Source organism: Psammomys obesus, unplaced genomic scaffold, assembly GCF_907164565.1.
Source record: "Psammomys obesus unplaced genomic scaffold, mPsaObe1.curated_primary_1811, whole genome shotgun sequence".
NCBI lineage: Eukaryota > Metazoa > Chordata > Mammalia > Rodentia > Muridae > Psammomys > Psammomys obesus.
Window position 1 is genome coordinate 29536734 of NW_026585797.1, and position 20898 is coordinate 29557631.

Sequence of the window (20898 nt, forward strand, 5' to 3'; positions counted from 1 at the left end):
ACTGCTTATATCCTTAAGTCATATACTAATAGCTGTTTTCATACTGATCTTGTGCTTTTGATATTTTAAAGCTATTATATGATTTGCTATTGTTAGCAAGCTTTCTTTTTTCATGGCAACGTTCAATTGATCATCGCTATTATAAGTAAGTGTATTGAGTTTTTGAAGTATTATCCTATCGGCTTCCCTACATAATTCTTATATATATACATATTTATATACATACATATATATGTCTATATGTGTATATAAATCTCCCCTCATAATTTCTAGTTGATTTCTTCTTATCAATTGAAAGGTAGGATCATACTTTTTTTAATTTTTATTTATATTTTTCTTGTTATTCTCATTAGTTACATTTTGTTAATTCTGTATCCCAGCTGTATCCCTCATTCCCTCCCCAATCCCACCCTTCCTCCCTCATCTCCTCCCTGCTACTTTCCAAGTCCACTGATAGGGGAGGACCTCCTCCCCTTTCATATGACTCCGTTTTGTCAGGTATTTTCAGGACTGGCTGCAAAGTCCTCCTCTGTGGCCTAACAGTACTGCTCCTCCCTTGGGAGGTGGGGAGGTCAAAGAGCCAGTCATTGAGTTCCTGTTAGAAATAGTCCTTGTTCCCCTCACTATGGGAAACTAATTGATTACTGAGCTATCACGGGTCACATCCGAGCAGAGGTTCTAGGTTTTATCCTCTCATGGTCTTTGGTTGAGTGTCCATCTCAGAAAAGACCCTGTGCCAAGATATGTTTGGTCCTTGTGGAGCTCCTATCCTTTCCACATCAAACTCCCCTTCTTTCATATGATTCCCTGCACTCTGCTGAAGGTTTGGTTATGAGTCTTAGTATCTACTTTAGAGCACTGCTAGGTAGAGTCTTTCAGATGCTTTCTGCAGTAGACTCCTGTCATACGTTCAATGCATATCCCATTTGTCTTTCTAAATGAGGATTGAGGATCATACTTTTAGTTGATTATATATTGGCCTTGGAGTTTGCTACTATGTTCCTTTTCTCTTATTTACAGGGCGACATACCAGGATCCACAATGAATACCTCAAATTTTGTATAATACTAAGGCATATATATAGTGTACTTTTTGTATACTATGATAAATATTTTATTCATAAATTAAGTATAGGAGATTATAGTATCTGTATTGAGTAATCATAATTGTATATTTTAAGATTTATCTCAATATTGTCTTTTCTGAAAATACTCCATTGTGCCATACTGACCTTTATTCTGGTAATATTGTAAGATTAGAAATTCTTATGTGCGGAGATGAAATTAGGTGCATGACCACAGTTAAGTTACTGTGTAAGTGTTGCTTCAGCACAGGTCCTTTGATACCCAACAGTTTATCTAACAAACACACCAACTACTGCATGCCCAATGGGCAGGTAGGATGTACAGGGCGGGACAGGTCCTAAACCACATAACACTGCATTTCATAATATCATTCAGAACGTCTACCCACTCTCTTAATGCACTCAACAGGCTAGAGGGAGGTGCTATCTGTGCTCAGCACATGATGTTCACAAGGGCATGAGCATCAAAGGATTAATGAGACCTGTTTATGTCTTCCACATGAAACTCCTCTTTCATTAAGTTGATCCTTATGGTATCCTGCTTTAAACCCCTGTCTTATCCAAATTATAATATATTCTTAACTGATTTATACAATCCACCCCTACCTAATTTCAGATTGTTCTGTAATAGTGACCAGAATTATTCTACCTTATAATTGCAGTTTTTTACATTATTCTCTTAATTTTTTAGTTGTTTCTAGCTATAAAAAATACTTTCATTCATTTTAACTATGACAATATTAACCAAAATATTACAAATAAAATTCTTTTTATATACATTTTTAATTTTTTATTAATTACAGTTTATTCACTTTGTATCCCCCCATAAGCTCTTCCCTCCTCCCCTCTCGATCCCACCCTCCCTTCCCCTTCTTCATGCATGCCTCTTCTCAAGTCCACTTATAGGGGAGGTCCTTTTCTCCTTCCTTCTGATCTTAGTCTATGAGATCTCATCAGGAGTGGCTGCATTGTCATCTTCTGTGGCCTGGTAAGGCTGCTCCCCACTCAGGGGGAGGTGATCAAAGAGCATGCCAATCAGATTATGTCAGAGGCAGTCCTTCTTCCCATTACTATGTAACCCACTTGGAAACTAAACTGCCATGGCTACATCTGTGCAGGGGTTCTAGGTTATCTCCAAGCCTGAAAAAGTAAAAAAAAAAATTGGGGATTTCACTCTTCTTCTGGCCTCCTGTCATGTTCAATATGGCAGCTCTCTCTTTGAGAAAGAAAGCCCTTCTCAAGGTCTTTACAGGGATGCCATTCTCATTTTCTCTCTCTAGGCCTGGCATAACCACACTGAGCTGTCTTTTGTTTGTTTTTGATTTTTACATAGGCTCTGAGTATTCAACTCAGGACCTCAGGAGAAGAGTTATACCCATTGCACATTTCCTTAACTCCTTTCTGCACTATTTTTTCTAGTTACCATTGGCTAATCTTGAGGTTGCTCTGTGTTTAAAACTGTCTATTGTGTTCTTTTTCTTCCTTTTTCCATGCTTTTGGATTTGAACAGCTCAGTCTTTAACTAGATATCTAGTCTTCCTTTGGCTTCCATCTGTATTGAATCTAAAAAGCAGGTCATTTGCTGACTTCTGCAAGCTGAGGGGAACAATTTTCTAAATTGTTGTCATGGACTTTGGTTTGGTTTCAGAATCTTTGAATCATTGTAGGCAAGTTCTAAGAAATGCCATCAAACAGCTTTTTTTTTTTTTTTTTGATAAAAATCTTAATTTGCTCAGGTATGCTTTGAATAAGTAAAGCATGCAGTTGTACCAAAATCTGCAATCCCAGAACTTGCAAAGCTGAGGCAAGAGGATTGCTGTCTGAGACCAGCCTATGGTACAGAGGAAGTTCCCGGCTGACCTGGGCTGCATAGTGAGACTTATCTGAAAATGAAAACAAACTTGAAGTGACTCTGTAGACATTCTTATGAGATTGGTACTGTAAGTCTTAGGGATCACTTTGAAATTTTAAGACTGTCCACACTGCATGTTACAGGATTGTTCCTTTTCTCTTCTGTATAGGATACTAAGTGTGATTTGCTGTGACCTGGATGCTCTTCTCTTACTGGAGGTTCAGTATCAACTATCCAACCTGTTACTACATGCTCAGGAAGAAAACACCTTTGAGACCTCTGAGAACCACAGGTTGGAAAAACAAACAAACAAACAAACAAACAAAACAAACAGAAAAGGGTGACATTAGACTGATACTGTCAGCAGTTTGCCTTACAAATGATTTGAAACTAATTTTCTGTGTTCTTTTCATACTGCCAAGCAACTACATTTAAACGACAAAGAGCCATTTAAGCGTGAATGTCACAGAAAGATAATGATACATGTTTTTGGAGAGTATCACATTTAACATTTGTTCCTTTTGTCTTAGTATATTTTCTTTAGTTTTCACGAAGTCATACCGCTTTTGAATTCATATCACTTTGGACAGTGACTCTTTGACTACAGTGCTTGTTTTAACATCTCTCTTAGAGCCATTCTGTTCCCATCATCCTACATGTCAGTTTATAGTCATAAATTCTGGTTATTTGCCAAGTGAGATTTAAGTCCCCCCCCCCCAATAAATCATATTTGTCATTACCTCAATTTGGCTGACATTTATAGTGCACAAATCTAATTGCTGTCATTTCTCTCATGTCTGTGATTCAGAAGTGCACTTCCTACCCAGGTCATGGACAGTTAGTGGGTATTTCATTTGATGTTGAGGTGTGATATAGAAAAAAAAAAACAATAGAAGCATCAGAAATTGATCAGTAGCACCTTGTGTGTCACAGACTTGTGGCACTAACTCTAGAACATCGGAGAAACTTTGTCTCTTTGGGTGTCAGCCTAGTCTTCAATGGCTGAGCCATATCTCCAGTTCAGGAGGAGCCTCGTAAAGATATGGTGTAGTCACTTCAGAAATAATAGGTTTCCCTATCTCACTTCTGTAAGTACAGGGTCATTTGTCAAGGAAATACTCTTATTAATTTCACTAACCTCTTGTCAACTACATATCCATCAATTATTTCCTCTTTAGCAAAGAACTGATAATATATGTATATATAAAGTAATATAGATTTATGTATTGTAAATCTGCTGATGACAAGTGTGTTTTGCAGATTCTTTTTTGATTCTCTCTGTGTAAATGTGTTTCTTGATGGAAAAATCAAACCATATTCAGTTAAGAAGACAGCGGAATTGATTTGAATTCTCTTGCAGGGACTTTATAATTGATGCATTATCAGTAGAGAGAAATCATGTTCTTGTAAGGATTAATCTCATTGGTGGGCCCTTAGAGCGGAATTTGCCACCAAGAATGCTTGAGAAGGTGAGTGCAAAGTTTTGACATGTTTTAAAGCTAAGTATCCAACTGAAAAGACACTAAGCAACATTTTCCAAGTGCCGACATACTAGTATTCCATGTTTGCTGCTTGACAAACTTTACAAAACAGGTAAACACATTCAAAATAAAATAGTAGTGCTGTCTTCAAGAACTCAAGAGTTGCTGGTGAGTGTCCAGGAGCTGTAGATTATGGTTTTATTACATACTTGTCATTGTTCTATGTGTCCTTGAGGTTTGAATTTTGAAGTCTTTCTCTTCATAATCCTTAACTGTTGTGTGATTTACTCAGGTTTTCCCATATGCAGTATGTATGGTCTTTATGGAGGATGTTTGTCGATAAGAACTTTCTGTGACTGCCACTCTGGAAAAGAAGAGCAAGAAATGATTGGCAAAAGAAAAATAGTTTTGTGGAGGAAAATTAAATACAGGGCTTTTAAAAATTGTATTCTTCTTTTCATAAAGAAGATCCATTATTATCAGTCCTAGTCACAGTAAAAATTTATCATACGTCCAAGTTGTTTAAAATTTCTGTTACATTTTGTTTATTGTCTTTTAGGAATAGTGGATAATAACAGCAAATAACTTTTGATTAATTGCACAGCATGTTTATGAACAAAAAAAGTCAACTTCAATGAGTGATGTTCCAAAGTTTTCTATCTTACCCCAACTCCTCAAGTTGTCTGTGCTGTTGTGGTTTTAGGGGGATGACCCGTATCCTTGGCCAATGTTTTCTTCATATCCATTGCCACACTGCTATCTGTCAGAAAGTCCACAGAGTGCTGATATAAAACAAGGTAAATATTTCCTACCAAATGTTGTTCCAGTGCTCTTTTTACAGCTTGAGAAAGATACTGTAAGAAGATAAGTGTTGACTTTATCCAACATGTGTGCATGAGTACATTACTGCCCATTTGTCTTCCTTTTTACATTTACTCTTGTTTTTTGTTTTGTGTTTTGTGTTTTGTTTTTAGTGTCTATATGAAGCCAAACAACAAGAATCACTTGCAGCAAATGTTCTAACAAATGTGTTCAGTAGCAAAAAAGACTTTGGTTTAAAGACTGAATTAGTACAGACTTCCCAAACAGCCCAGCAGTTAAAAGTACTTGTTGCTCTTACAGACGACCCCACTTCAATTTCTAACACCCACATGCTGGTTCACAACCATATGTAACCCCAGTTCTATGGTCTTTGGCACCTACTTCTGGCTTCTAGGACATTCAATACCCATGTGATACATGAAGGCAAAACACTCATATACATAAAATAAATACATATTTAAAACTTTTTTTTTTTTTCACTAATAGGGGAGGACCTCCTCCCCTTCTATCTGACCCTATCAAGTTTCATGAAGGCTGGTTGCATTATCTTCCTCTGTGGCCTGGCAAGTCTGCACCCCCCAGGGGAAGGCAATCAAGGAGCCAGCTACTGAGTTCATGTCAGAGACAACCCCTGATTCCCTTACTAAACCACTTGAAAACTGAGCAGCCTATAGGCTTCCTCTGAGCAGAGAGTCTAGGTCCTCTCCATGCATAGTCTTTGGTTTGTGCATCAGTCTCTGAAGGACACCCTGGGCCCAGTTTCTTTTGGCTTTTTTGCTTTCCTTGTAGAGCTCTGTCCCCTCCAGGTCTTTCTATAACCCCCTACTTCCATAAGGTTCCCTGCACTCTGCCCAAAGTTTGGCTATGAGTCTCAATATCTCCTTCGATACCCTGATGGGTAGAGTCTTTCAGAGGACCCCTGTGGAGGTCTTCATTATTGTTCCCTGTCTTCTCCTACTTCTGATATATATCCTGTTTTCCCTCTGAATGAGGATTCAGCCTCTTCCCTAGCATCCAGGGGAGGAGCACAGGGGGAGAAGAGGGAGGGTGGACTGGGAGGAAACGGGGTGGGGGGGAATACAGCCAGGATACAAAGTGAATAAACTGTAATAAATAATTATAAATAAATTGATTAAAAAACTTTTTTTTTTTTTTTTAGAAAACTAGGTCAGTAGCTCCTGATTAGTTAAATTTTGCATATGCATAAGTTTTCTTTATTCATCAGGATATTTTTAAAATAGCTGCTATGTTTACATAAACCCTACGTACTTAAAAACTGAATTATACTGGGGAGTATTTTGTCCCCCTTTGGAGGAATCATCATGAATGAATAATTGTTTAGCTGTGCAGTGTAGCTTGAGTGAAATGGACCAACTAGCTTGCTAGAATAGTATATAGTCAAATTGCCTTGCCAAAGAAAATCTTGTGTAAGAAGATGTATGTAGCGCAAGTAATATAATTCTGTAATCAATTAATACTAATAGAATAATGCTATTTATATAGTTCTGAGCAATAAAATAGAAGGAGAACCATTAGAAAAACCCGAAAGAAACAAATTACAATCCAGGAAACTGAGTTTGGACTGTGTGTGATCTTTGAAGGTGAAAGCAACGTGAGAGAAGGTGAGACTCATGTAAAGGACCAAGTTTGATGGTCAGGATCAGCAACACAGACTGCCAGGGGTTATGCTAAGAGTTTCTAGGCTAGAGAATTCCTACAAGATTTATGAGGATCCACAATCAAACTTTTCATTAAGTTTAGACATCCATTATTGCATCAACATCCTGTCCTTTATAATGCCATCAAATTTACACTGGAAAGAAATCATGTGTAAAAGATTTATTTCACTTTCACTTAATGCGCTTTAAAGTTCTGCCTTTGGGTTTCACTCTTGCATGACAAAATCTATTACCTTTTCAGAGTAATATTACACATTTTCCAGGAAGATGTTCTTGAGACGGTGCCCTTTGGATGTGTGCATACTTACTCTCCTCCTACAGTGAACACGTGGCATATCTAATTCTTTGCTCTCACCTTCCCATTCTTCTCTGAGTCTTTCTGCCCAGCTGTTTATACCACATCTTTAAGTTTCAACATTTATTAACCCACATGCTTGTTTCCCTAATGTACATCTCATGAGCACTGAGTACAGGGTGCTTCCTTTGGAATTATAAATAACATATCAATAGCTGTTTGTCTGTTTGGTCTTTCTTTTTCAGTACTTCACCCCTTTCCTTGATCAGTTTTTCTTGACATAATACAACACTGTTTCCTTTGCTAATTTTCATTTGAAAATAAAACATTTATTTATTATGTTTCCACATAACAGATTTGTTGTCAGTTTTATTAGCTGACTTCTAATCTTTGTTAATTTGTTTCCTCAAAATATTTTGGGAACTTAAATAAGGAAAAGGAAAATAAAGAATAAGCTATAAGTGGATATTTCCCCAAGGATAAAAGTTTCCATCAATACCTAGCAATCAGTATTAATGAAAGTATATTTTAACTCCATTCAGAAGTGATTTATAAAAGAGCAATAATGGACTCATGTTCCATCTAGAAGGTGTTAGGCAGTTGTAGGGTGTGTATCTAGGTCAATCTACTTTCCATACTCTTAGATGAGTATTTTCAAAACTATTCTCTCCTTGAGCCTTCCCTTTCCGCATCCTTCCTGTAGATAAGAACCACATTTCTCGTTTCGCTGGCGATAAAAATGGTAGGAGCATCCATGTGTTACTAATCACACTCACCCTTTGACTGCCCACGTGTCTAGGCCTTCAGTCAGGATGGTGAATGAAACGTCTGCCTTGCAAAAGCCCATTTCCGCATTCCTCTCAGTGATGGTGCTTCTTACAGCTCTTTGCTTGTCTCTCACTTTTAGGTCTTCATCCTGTGAATCTACAGTGCATCCAGAATTTCCTGAGCCTATGCTTTGATAAATTGTCTATGTGTGTGTACGTGTGTGTTTCTGTGTCTCTGTGTGTGCATGCATTATGTTCAGTAAAATAAGCCAGACAAGGGAAGGTAAATACACACACATATATGCCTATGTGTGAACATAGTCTGTTCTTCTGGAGGACCCCTACAGTAACCTCAATATCCGCAGCATAGTTCGCTATAATTCACCCTTCAGCCCTCATCAGTGCTCTGTTATATTTGTCTCATTTTTTATTGATGTGTATTAATTGTATAACAATAAGTTTCCTTAGGACATGTTCATCAATATCAATTATATACTATGATAATTTTCACTCCTCGCCTTACCTGCTCCTGTCTCCCTTCACATTCTGGTCTCCATCCTGTCCCAGGTAGCCTTCTCTTTATGTTCCAGTCTTTTTAAAAAGTCTAGAATCTGCATATAAGATGAAATGAGGTACTTTTTTCCTTTGTCTTGTATATTGCATTTAACATCATAATCTTCTCTTCAGGTAAATGACACAATTTTGTTTCTCTTTGTTTTCAAATAAAATCTCATTGTGTATGTATACCACTCTATCCTCAATTGGCGGGTATCTATGTTGCTTCTGTATCTTAGCTTCTGTGAATTCTGCTTTGGTATAAATGGATGTATAATATCTCTGTTATATGATGACTTGGATTCCTTTAGGTATGCTCAGGAATGGTATAGCCGGATCAAATGGTATTTTCGTTTTTAGTTTTGTAAGAAACCTCCATGCTGATTTCCGTAGTGGCTGTGCCAGTTTCCTCTTCCTCCACAGGGCTTACGGGTTTCCTCCCACCCCCTCCCAGTTCCAGGTATTGATTGCTGACAAGCAGGAATGGGGATTAGCTAGAAGTCAGGGTGTTGAGAAGGCCCATAGGATGAAGGAAAGTTGTGTCTGCCAGGAGCATCTGTGGAGTCAACAGGGGGTGGAGGAAGAGAGGCAAGACACACCACTGCACTTGGTTTGCTATGCGTTCAGAGCTGACAGGGAGAATTGGAACTGGAGGATACATAGAGAATGAGGGTTGCCATCTGAATCTGCATGGCAAGCAGGTTTCAAGGGAGAGATTGCCTTGGGTGTTGGCAGGTGAGACAAATTTGTAGGAGAAAAGGAAGAAAGGTTTGTAGGACAAAGGGAAGGCTGTAGAACTGTTCAGTCCCTTTGTAATGGGCACAGAGAGAAAGGAGAGGGTGCAGTCGATGCCGTGCTACCAAGGTTGGCATAAGACTGGGGGATTGGAGTTGGAGGATGGCAGGGAGAGTGACAATTGCCTACCTGCTTCCCTGTATTTAGTGGCCATGATTTCCAGGGAGACACATTTACCAATTTCCAACTCAGATCTCTTGAGTTTCTTTGCTGTAGCTGAAATTTTGTGTTTCTTGACCAAAAATCCCCCCGAACCTGGCTCTTAGACCTCCATAACCATTATTCTCCAGTTTGCTTCTAAGACTTCAAAATGAGGCTATGCAGTGTCAGTATTTCCTTGCCTGACTTATTTACCAAGTGTAATGTCCCAGAGGTTGACTCATGTTTTCACAGTGGCAGGACCTGGGTCTTTTTAAATCCTAAATTCCCTACTGCATCTTTCCCATAAGCCAAAAAGGATAGTGTTTATTTCTATTTATTTATTTACAACTTTTGTGTGTGTGTTTTTTATTCCTCTTCTTATGTATGCCCCTGTATATATGTACATGAGAGAGAGGGGTAAGGAGGCAGGCTCTCAGTGTCCTGGGAATTGCCAAGGAGTTTACATTGACAGGCGTACAGGCTTCTGGCATCAGATGTCTGTCTCCTCAATGCTGGAATTACAAGTGTGCCGCCATGCCCAGCTTTTTCACAAGGATTCTGCAGATTAAGCTTGGGTCTTTGTGCTTCCTAGGCAAGCACTTTACTCACTGAGCTCTTTCCCAAACCTCAGTTCTCTCATATTTAAATTTGCAACCCCATTTCTTTCCTTCATTTTATTGCAAAATTCCTCAAGTAAGTATCTGTGTCTTTATGTTCTGTCCTGCACCCTCCTGCAAGCTAATCATTAGGCTTTCTCCCTAGCACTCTATCTCAGTACATATGCCAGCCTCATTCTTATTCTTCATTTTTGCTTAGACCTAGCAACAGCAGAATTTGGCACCAGTAATCTTGCTCTTGCCCTCATCATTGTCTTTTTCTTCCTCTCCACCTCCTCCCCCTTCTTCATTTGAAACATTTTTTTTTTTGCTTGTCTCCTGGAAAATTTACCTGTTCATTTTTCTTTTTGCATTTATGGTAAAGACATCTTTAATTATATCCTTCCTTCCTTCCTTCCTTCCTTCCTTCCTTCCTTCCTTCCTTCCTTCCTTCCTTCCTCCTTCCTTCCTTCCTTCCTTCCTTTCTTTCTTTCTTTCTTTCCTTCTTTCTTTCTTCCTTTCTTCCTTTCTTGCTTTTTCTCTTGCTATCTTTCTTTCTTTCTAGCTTGCTTGCTTGCTTGCTTTTTTACATCTCCTAAACTCTTAAACTTTGGAGTACCCTGGGTCTCAGTCCTTAGTGGCCTTCACTTTTATTGGACATTTTTACAGTTGTGAGGATCTTAGCTTGATTTGTCACTGATGAGATGCTGCCCAGCATGCCAGCAACTGTTGGATGGTTATCTCCAGCTCTTACTTCCCCCTTGAGTTCTGGGCTCCTGTGTCTGCTCTCTTGATATCTCTCTAGGAAGGTTGGTAAGCTCAGCAGACTTAACATGCCTGCAATCAATTTCTGACATTTCTTAAAATATGTTCCTCTGATATTCTTTCCCATTTCAGAATTGGCAAATATTATGCCTCCATTTCTTCAGGCAATAAGCCTAAAGACTATTCTAAGCCCAACAAGTAATGTGACAGCAAGTCCTCTTGACTCTACAGATCTAAAATAAAACCTCTTTTGCTTCATCCCGCCTGCCTGTATTCATAATCAGTCTCTTCTTACACAGAAACCAGATGATGCTTCTGAAACACTCATTGGGTCAGGTTCCTCCTCTATGTGAAATCTTTCTCCTATACCTGAGAAGGCCCATGTCTTTGTCATTCTCCCACCCCACACACAGGCTTGTTTTTAGGAAGGAGGGTGCAATTCTAGAATTATTTAGTCTGTCATTATTTCGTCCATTTAGTCTATTACGTAGTCTATCTCAAATGCTAGAAACTTGCTTATGCTTTGGTTCCATATGTGAATGACCACAAATGTTTGAATGAGATATTAGTCCTAAAACAACAGTAGTATCAATATATGTGTTAATTTTACAGTAGTAATAATGGTGTATCCTCCTAAGAAAACTAGGCTGAACTTGCTGTGGTTCTATGTTAAGAAGACAGTGGTCCATACAGCAGTGAGCATGTGAAGATAACCCCAGGAAGAGATTTTGCAAAGACAGATTAAGTTTGTAATTGTTACATGTCATTCTGATATCTCTGCTATGATTCTGGATGAGGGCAGAAAACAAAAATGCTACAGAAAGTGAAATTGTGTCTAGTTTTTTTCAGACATGAGTCTGGCAATCATAGCTTTGTGAAGTTAGTGAGAAAAATGGAACCGAGTTCATGTTCTAAAAGGTATAAGCTTAAGTCAGAACTAGTGTGGTTGAAACAGTTAAACATTAATTGTGCAATACTGTGCTCAAGCTAATAGTACTTTAAGACATAAAGGTTATTTGCATAGCAGGAGTCATATATTTTGCACTCTGCTTTTTGATTCAGAAGTAGTGATTCATTGATTCTGACAGGTGCTAGGTTAGTCATCATTTGCACACAAAATTTTAGGTTGTTACTTCATTGTTAAAAAATTATTTCAATTATGTGCACATGGTAAAATGATCCTTTGTTGTATTTGTCATTAATATTTACTATTGATATATCTTTTAGTAAAGCTGCGTTAATCCTAAACCAGCTACATAACCAAATCACCACACAGAGACTGGGATTTATTTAATTAACCTAGATCACAATGCTGGGCAATAGTTGTTCCATCCTAAACCTCCAAGCCCATATATTTCCCTACCATTCACGTTTTGCCCATTATACTTGCCTTCAGTGATATCTTAGGTCCAGTCCATCTCTCCATGTTGTTCCAAGACCTCTCTCCCAGCTTCTGTTCTCCCAGCCCTGCCTCTCTCCTCTTCCTCTTGCTTCCTACTCCTTCCTCTCCTCTGGCTTCTCCCATCTCCTATTCCTTCCTCTCCATTGCTCAATATTTTGGCTTGTTGTTTTGTTTTAGCATGTTTACACAAAGTTGAGACAGGTGATGCTTAGAATAAGTATCACAATGCAATGTCCGGATTGAAAACAGAGAGTGGGGGAGAGAAATCAACATTTGAATGAACAAGAGTAAGGTGTATACATTCCAAAAGAACATTATACCAACAGTCCTCATTTACCTCCCAGCTTCTAGATTTACCCTACTTGCTATCGTTGGCATCTCCTCATTGGTTAAATTGTCTCCTGTTAGCTCCTTGGCATCAGCATAAGCTGTAAGATGATTCATCTCTGTAAATACGAGTCTCAAGACATTATCTAGTCAGCTAGTTCTTCTTTGTGAACATTCCAGTGCAATATTATTAAAATTTCAGTGGCCCTTGAGAACCTGTTGGTGAGTAATATCCATGTGTATGTGTACACACTTATATGTTATGTGTACATGTACTTGTACATGAGCAGAGCACATCAAATGCAAACATTATATAGCATAGAGCAGCAGTAATTAAAATTTAAATATACTTAATGTATATACTTAGTGTAATTTATGTGGCTCACTTTGTAGGAGACAAAAATGGGACTCAGGCCACAGAGCAGGTACGTATAGGTTAGCATGTTAGGAGCTGTTGGCAGGGACTACTAGAGGGGAGCGCATGGTACCTGTCCTGTTACAGCAGTATGCTTGTAAGATGGCATTCTGTCATGTTTGTTTTTATTCTATAAGTTGGCTTCCCCAGGGAGTTGTTCTGACCTATTGACCAGTGTACTCTACTTTATTCTGTTGGCATGAACTTAAGGTGAAGATTTTTGCTTTTGTAAAAGGTGAGAGAAATATAAACTTCTGTGCTGAAATTGTAAAATAGTTTGAGGAATTGAGTAGCACACTCCAGATACTAAAGGCACTGAACAGAAATATTTCACAGAAATAGGAAATTTTCTGTCTGACATTTCTTACTATTTTTTATTATTTATTATTAAAAATTACTTTTATCCCAGGTGGGGAGAGAGCTTCCTGAGCAAGTGTGAGGATACCCAGATCCTCAGCCCCCACATATAACCTGGGTGTAATGGCACACATATGTTGGAGGAAAAGACAGCCAGATCCTGTGGATCACTTGCCAGTCAGTCTAGCCCAAATTGTATGCTCTAGGTTCTGAGAGACCTGATCTTAAAATACAAAATACAGAAACAACTCAAGACATTTCGACATCCGCCGCCGGCATCCACTCCTACCTGCACAGGTGAGCCCCCCTACACACATGGGCACATATAAATACGCCACAGCCAGAGACAAACACACACAGATCTCCTTTTTACGGCTGATATAAGCAAATTCTATTACGTTTAGATCCCATTTATCTTGATGCTGTGGCGCCACGCCCAGCATGGAGCTGGTGAAGAAAGGTGATGAAAGAAGGACAGACACACAGACATATCTTTTAAAAAGCTGGGGTTGGGTGGTTTTGGCTCTTATGGAGAAGCCTCAGCATGTTCCTTATATACAGTTGAACTGAGAGGCAGATTACTGCTTCAGCTGGACAAGAAGGTAATGTTGTCATAGACAAACAAGGAGGTAGACTTATGGTATACAGCTGGGTCCTCGAGACACAAGTTTAGATAATCTCCATAGGAACAGTATCTATAGTGAAACAGTTGTCAGGACTTTACATATTCAGGCAGACACAGCTGTGGTGGACATTTTCTGCATACACCATTGATGTCCACATGTGGACCAGAGGAAGACACCGTCATCCCTCTGAGCCTTACTCTGGCAGAAAAGCTTCGTCATCTTCCCATGAATCTGCAGCTTCAGGGTCCTTGACATGGCCATGCTATGTCAAAAATACACATTCACTCAGGGCTTCTCCACACTGTACAATGTCTGTTTGCATTGTGGTATTATCTTGGTGTGCACTTTATTCAGTGGGTGCTGGCATCCTTAAAGAGGAGAGTTTATCAAGTCCTTTGTGGTGGCACTTAACTCGGTTGTTTTCTCAGGTCTTAGAAATGTTATGGGTCATTTGTTGAAAGCTATAAATATACTAGTAGCTTCTCACAGAAGGGAGCTTTTTAATGTTCCCAGGAATTCCTTGGTAACCACTCATCACTAGTCCATTCTTCCAGGGGCCTTTCTAGAAGGTTTACGTTCTTGTGTCTAAGTGGCGTGACAGCTAGTGTGAGCGGCCTGTCTAAGCAAGTGCACTTCTTCCCTGTTCTTCCCTTTATTGTCCTTCATAGCTCTTCCTTCTGTAGTAATTATCCATAATATTCTGAATTAACCATACAGGCATTTTTCACTATCATTAATAGCTTTATTGAGATATAATCAATATATCAAATAATTCACCCGTTTAAAGCACACAGTCCGTTGAGTTTTAGTATATTAATGGACATATTCATTCTGATAAATGAATGTGTAATAAGATCAGCAACCATGAACTAACATGAAACTGTGAGCCAAAAAAATCTCTGTTCCTTTTGCTGTATTGTTACACCATCAAGAATCTAAGTAAGGTAGGCTGCGTACAATAAATATACATGCATTTAATGACTAGAGGACTCAACATAAGATTTCTTCTCCCTGTATTTGCCTGTCATCAAATGCTGTCTTTAGACCTTTGTCATCAGGCATTGGGAATTATTTACAGACTGATGTGGGTGAGTTTATAAAGTCTTACTCTCAGCTGTGGTTACCTCAGAGCTCACTAAACATCCACAGCACATGTAGCTTTGGGATTGAAAGCTCCTTGCAGTAGGCTTCTATATATGTCTTTCTTGAGTTAGGTGCCCTCATTAAACTTATTCTATCATCTATAAAATGTCACTGTCAGCTTTAATGGCACATAATGGTATGCATCACTAGCCTTTTGTCTCATTTGTCACAATTAGAAAAAAAATCCCCAAATGTACAACCTTCACATTGTACAATTATTTCAAATTTAGCCTTCTGTAGCATCAGTATTCTATTTTTACTGCTTATTCCATCAAATTTCTACTTATCTGATGGGAAATTGATTTTCTGTCTAGCAAAAAAAAAATTCTCTTACTACTATATAAAAGAGTAAGTTCCTTATTGATAATCATTCTCTTTAATGCAGTGTGCCAGATAATATTAAAATACAGATAAATTCTTCTGATATCTTTTCGTTGGAGAAAATGGTTCAGCTTAGGATCCATAACTGTAAATGGCAGTATCTCTTAATTTTACCTATAATGAAATTGATTTTCTAACTACAAATTAAAGGACTGAGATAAGGACCAAGTGTACAGAATATAAGCAAATTCCACGCCAAACTCATCAGCTTATAAGTTTTGAGTTCTGAATAAATTCATTATAAATGTTTAGACCTTTAAATTCTATGCGCTAATGTCTGCAGGAACCATATCACTTCTCAAAGGAGTGCATATGGTTTTTTGCCATGTCACATCTGTGTTATCTGAATTACTCTGACACACTATAAAGAATACTAGGAAAAGTGTAAGTACGTAGACACTGAATTACGTATTATGGAATAGAAAAAGATTTTTTTTTTTTAGTGAAAAAAATTCCCTTTGAGATAGGATCGTGCTTCGCCCTGGCTGGACAGCATCTCAATGTGTAGCTGATGATGACCTTGACCTCCTGACTCTCCTGCTTCTATTAACCCCAACATGCTGGGGTTTCTAATCCCTGCCACGACTAATATGTATTAGTTCTACAAAATAACTAGTTTTATTGTGACTTCTGTTCTCAGAGGAAGAAGGTCTTGATTTGTTTTGTTAATTTTGAGCATTTTAGAATGTGGAGTATTATATATGGAATGATTAGGCATTACTGCCTTGTACTGGGTCATAATTGAAATAAATATTGAAAATAGATAACATTTCTAGGGCAGAGATAGAGCTAAAATAAGAGCATTATATTTTGCGTCATTCACTCATATTTCCTAGTATTATGGAATCATGGAATTTCTAGGTTTTAAGGCATTATAGATGACACCATTTTTTCCTTGCCTCTGTCTTGCTCTGTATCCCAGGCTGGCCTTGAATTCAAGCTTTTGTCTTATTCTCCCCAGTGCTAGAATTACAAGTACACACCACCCTGCCCAACTTTGCAGTAACTTTAATAGCAAAATGGAAAGTACTTAAATAACAAATGACTGGATGGTTTTGCCATCGTGGTTGTTTGATGACATATGAAATTTGGGGTTATCTTACCCTAAGAGCAACAATAACAACAACAACTTGCTAATCCTATGACATAAATGTGACTGGTCGGGAACAATATGGAATAAATATAATGCCATAAATAATGTGGTAGAAATTGGTTTTTCTTGTTGTAAAACTCTGTTAAAGTCTATCTCACACATATAAGTATATAAATATATTTAGCAGTAAATTCTGCCTTTTCTCAGATACTTATTTATCAAACAAGACATGTTCTCATTCTTTTTTTTATTTCTATATTACTTGTATTCTTGGGTTCAGATTTATTCCTTGCAGATAAAAGTAGTTGACTCTTATTTAACAGCAATTCATTAAGCAAGGTTGTTGGTAAGATAGTAACCATTGAGATCATGGGTACACACTCCTGGGCTGCAGCTGTTAAAATAGCTAGCTTAAACTATAAAATACTCATTCTCTTTTGAAGACTAAGGCTTTATTTTTGTGTGTTTATCTCCTTAAAATTTTAAATAAATATATCTGAAACAGTGAGGAAAAATAGTTCATATATTACTTTTGTTGAGTAAAATGATAAAGATAGAGTACTCATTTTTAAAGTTTTGCTTATGTCTCGTACAGTAAGTATTTAGTCAATAAGCATAGGAAAATGATGTGACATGTTAAAGAAGAGGAATGCTCTATTTAAAATTGGTTCTCTCTTTTAGGAAATGCAGTTGCTTTAACAAAGGCTAGGGAGGCTGTAACTGCTGGGTTGTTCACAATGAAGTAGATAGAGCTGGAGACTATCATGTTAAGTGAAACAAGCAAGATTAAAAATGACAAATGTCATATACCCTCTCATATATAAAATCTAGATTAAAATGAAAGTAAAAAGGAGATTAATTTGAAGAGGAAGGAAACTTGGGGCCAGAAAAGATAATGGAGGTAAGTATGTAAAGTACGTGTTTTAGTCAATGTTCTGTTGTTGTGAAGTGACACCATGACTGTGGTAACTCTTATAAAGGAAAGCTTTTTACCTGGAGCTGGCTTACAGTCTCAGAGGTTTTGTTTCTTATCGTCACGGCAGGAAACATGGTAGCATGCAGCAGACATGGTGCTGGAAAGATAGCTAAGAGCTCTTTATTCAGATTAGCAGACAGCTTAAAGACAGAGAGACTGGTCCTGGCTTAAGCATTTGAAACTCCAAAGCCCACTCCCAGTGACACACTTCCTCCAAAAATGCCACACCTCCTAGTAGTGCCTCTCCATGGTGACTAAGCATTCAAATCTATGAGTCTCTGGGGCCAATATTCAAACACCACAGTATGTGATACATATGTATGAAAATGTTGAGATGAAACTGGTTTGAATAATCATAATATGAAACATTATGCATAATTTCACACTTAGAGCTTGGTAAATGTCTGCCTGTATCCCCTATGCTTCTTGGAGATGATTCTAGTACTTTCTCTTGCTTATTATGACATAATTGAAATGAGGACCATGATAATATGACTGGAAGGAAAGAAATAGAAACACAAATGGAAATCAGTAATTCTACAAATAAGCTTCATGTTGTAATTCTAACTGTATGAAGTAGTTTGGGAATCTCTTAGTAGTTATCTTTAGATTTCTGTTCCTTCTGCAGCGTCTCTTAATATGTTTGTATGTAATGATTTCCGATCTCCTAGTGAAATTAAAAGAAAGTTTGTTTTAAGTGAATAATAGGGTTTCTCTCTCTCCCCACTCTCTCTCTCTCTCTCTCTCTCTCTCTATATATATATATATATATATATATATATGTGTGTGTGTGTGTGTGTGTGTGTGTGTGTGTGTGTATATACACAGATATGATTGCCTTCAAACTCACAGAGATTCACCTGCCTCTGCCTTCCAAGTACTAGGATTAAAGGCATGTGCTACCACAGCCTGGCTCTTTACATTAAGCTCATGTTATTTCTTTTCTTAAAATTAAAAGTTTTTTGTATAGCTGGAGAGACAGCTCAGAGGTTAAGAGCACCAGCTGCTCTTCCAGAGATCCTGATTTCAATTCCCAGCACCCACATGGCGGCTCACAACCATCTATAGTGAGATCTGGAACCCTCTTTTGGAGTGCAGGTGTACATGCAGGCAGAACACTGTATACTTATTTATAATAAATAAATAAATCTTTTTAAAAGGGGGGCACTGGAGAAAAGGCTCAGCAGTTAAGAGCGTTGGCTACTCTTCCAGAAGACCTTGGTTCAATTCCCAGAACCCACATGGCAACTCATAACTGCTTGGACTGTAACTCAAATTCCAGTGAATCTGATTCCCTAGATATGTATGTATGTCAAATGTGCATAAAAATAAATAATTTTTTAAAAAGATTTATTTATAAAAAGTTTTTTGTGTTATATAGTCTCCATGTAGAAAATATATAGCTACATCTTCTCTATTGTTTATAATCTTATATGGTAAATATAATATTTTAATTATAATTTTTTTGTAAATTGTATAATATTCCCAAGTATTAAAAAATGAATTGAAAAATTCTACTTTTCACTATAACAGGAATCCCATAGTTCAGAGAGGAAGCAATGTCAGTTATTAGTGGTGAATATCAGAAATATCAGAGAACTTTTGTTTTTCTTTTCTTTCTTATTGTGTTTGCATTTTCTTCCATGGGAGTTAGAATAGTTTAACTTAAATACTTTTTTTATCACCTAGTTTTTCATATGAGCCTGTGAGTTCTATTAGTTTAAAGAAGCATAGAGAAGAAGGACATGCCCTTTACCATCTTGTAAGATACACCAAACTAATTTTGGGATTAAAAAAAAAAAAAGATAGTTTTTGTAGTGACTTTATCAGAACTGAATAATAATAACAACTGAGTATTAATTTATGATGTTCAGTTTCTAGAAAACTATTAATGCTATAGAACTATGTAGAATTGTCTACTATTAAAATGGTGTTGTAAGCCAATAATAGAATTTTTATATTCAGTGACCAAGAAATATGTATATTTTTATATTAAGATTCAGTTTTTACAAGCCCAGGTATTGTACCCAGAATTATAAAACTGTCATAGATATAAAATTTCTTAAGGTAATGTGGTGACTGTCTTATGAGACTGTCTTAATAGGCTGTTCAATTGCTGTGGTAAAACACCATGACAGAGGAACTTAGGGAAGGTACGGTTTGGGGGCTCATGTTTCTAGAGCTAAAAGGATCCATCATGGCAGCTACTTGGCAGCAATGGCAGCTAGAGGAGTAAACTCAGTGTTCACAGCTTTAACCACATGCAGGAACAGAGTGAATGGGGAATGGCAGGAGGTTTTTAAACACTAAACGTCCTAAAACTCCCACTGCCATACTTTCCCCAACAAGGCCATACCTCCTAAGCCTCTCCAAACAATGGCACCAACTGGGACCACTATTAAAACATCCGAGCCTATGGGACACTATCATGCAAACCACCACCATAACACAGGCTGATAATCTCAGTACTTAGAGGTATAAACCTCAGGATCAGGAGTTTGAGACTAGCCTATGCATTATGAGTCACTGTCTTAAAAAATAATAATTTGCCAAAAAGTAGATAAAACATGTTCATTCAGAAGGGTAAACAGGACAGACAGCAGAAAAAGGAGAAGACAGGAACAGGACAGGAGCCTTCCACAGAAGACCTCTGAAAGACTCTACGCACTAGGGTATTGAAGGAGATACTGAGACTTATAGCCAAACTTTGGGCAGAATGCAGGGAATCTTATAGAAGAAGAGGGAGAAAGACCTGGAGGGGATAGGAACTCCACACAGAGAAAAACAGAGCCAAAAAATGTAGGCTGGGAGACCTGCGGAGACCGATACTCTAACCAAGGACCATGTATGGAGAGGACCTAGACCCTCTGCTCAAAGGAAGACCATTGGCTGCTCAGTTTCCAAGTGGGTTCCCTAATAAGTGGTACAGAGGCTGTCTCTGACATGAACTCAGTGGCCAGTTCTTTGATCATCTCTCCTGGAGGATGCAGCCTTGCCAGGCCACAGAGGAAGATGGTGCAGCCAGCCTTGATGAGACCTGATAGTTTGGGTCAGATAGAAGGGTAGGAGGTTCTCTCCTATCAGGGGACTAGGGGAAGGGCATAGGGGGAAGAAAGGGGCGGGTTGGAACTGGGAGAAGATGAGGGAGGAAGCTGCAGCAGGGATACAAAGGGAATAAATTGTAATAAACAAATATATAAATACAATTAAATTTAAAAATAAAAAAGTAGAAAAAACATGTTCTTGAACATAACTGACCATGATTTAAGCATTAAGTGCTTTCTTGATGTGGTGTGTGTGTGTGTGTGTGTGTGTGTGTGTGTGTGTGTGTGTGTGTGTGTGTGTG

The 20898-nt window shown here is 38.0% G+C and overlaps 1 protein-coding gene across 1 annotated transcript in view; it reads left to right on the top strand.

Annotated features, from left to right (window-relative positions):
* The window catches only part of Tbc1d32 (TBC1 domain family member 32), a 233866-nt gene that overhangs the window by 155172 nt on the left and 57796 nt on the right, over positions 1 to 20898 (top strand). Inside the window, exons 23-25 of the mRNA XM_055599402.1 lie at positions 3106 to 3228; positions 4297 to 4405; positions 5121 to 5214. Coding sequence (XP_055455377.1) covers positions 3106 to 3228; positions 4297 to 4405; positions 5121 to 5214 — 326 coding nt within the window. The remainder of the gene's footprint in view (positions 1 to 3105; positions 3229 to 4296; positions 4406 to 5120; positions 5215 to 20898) is intronic.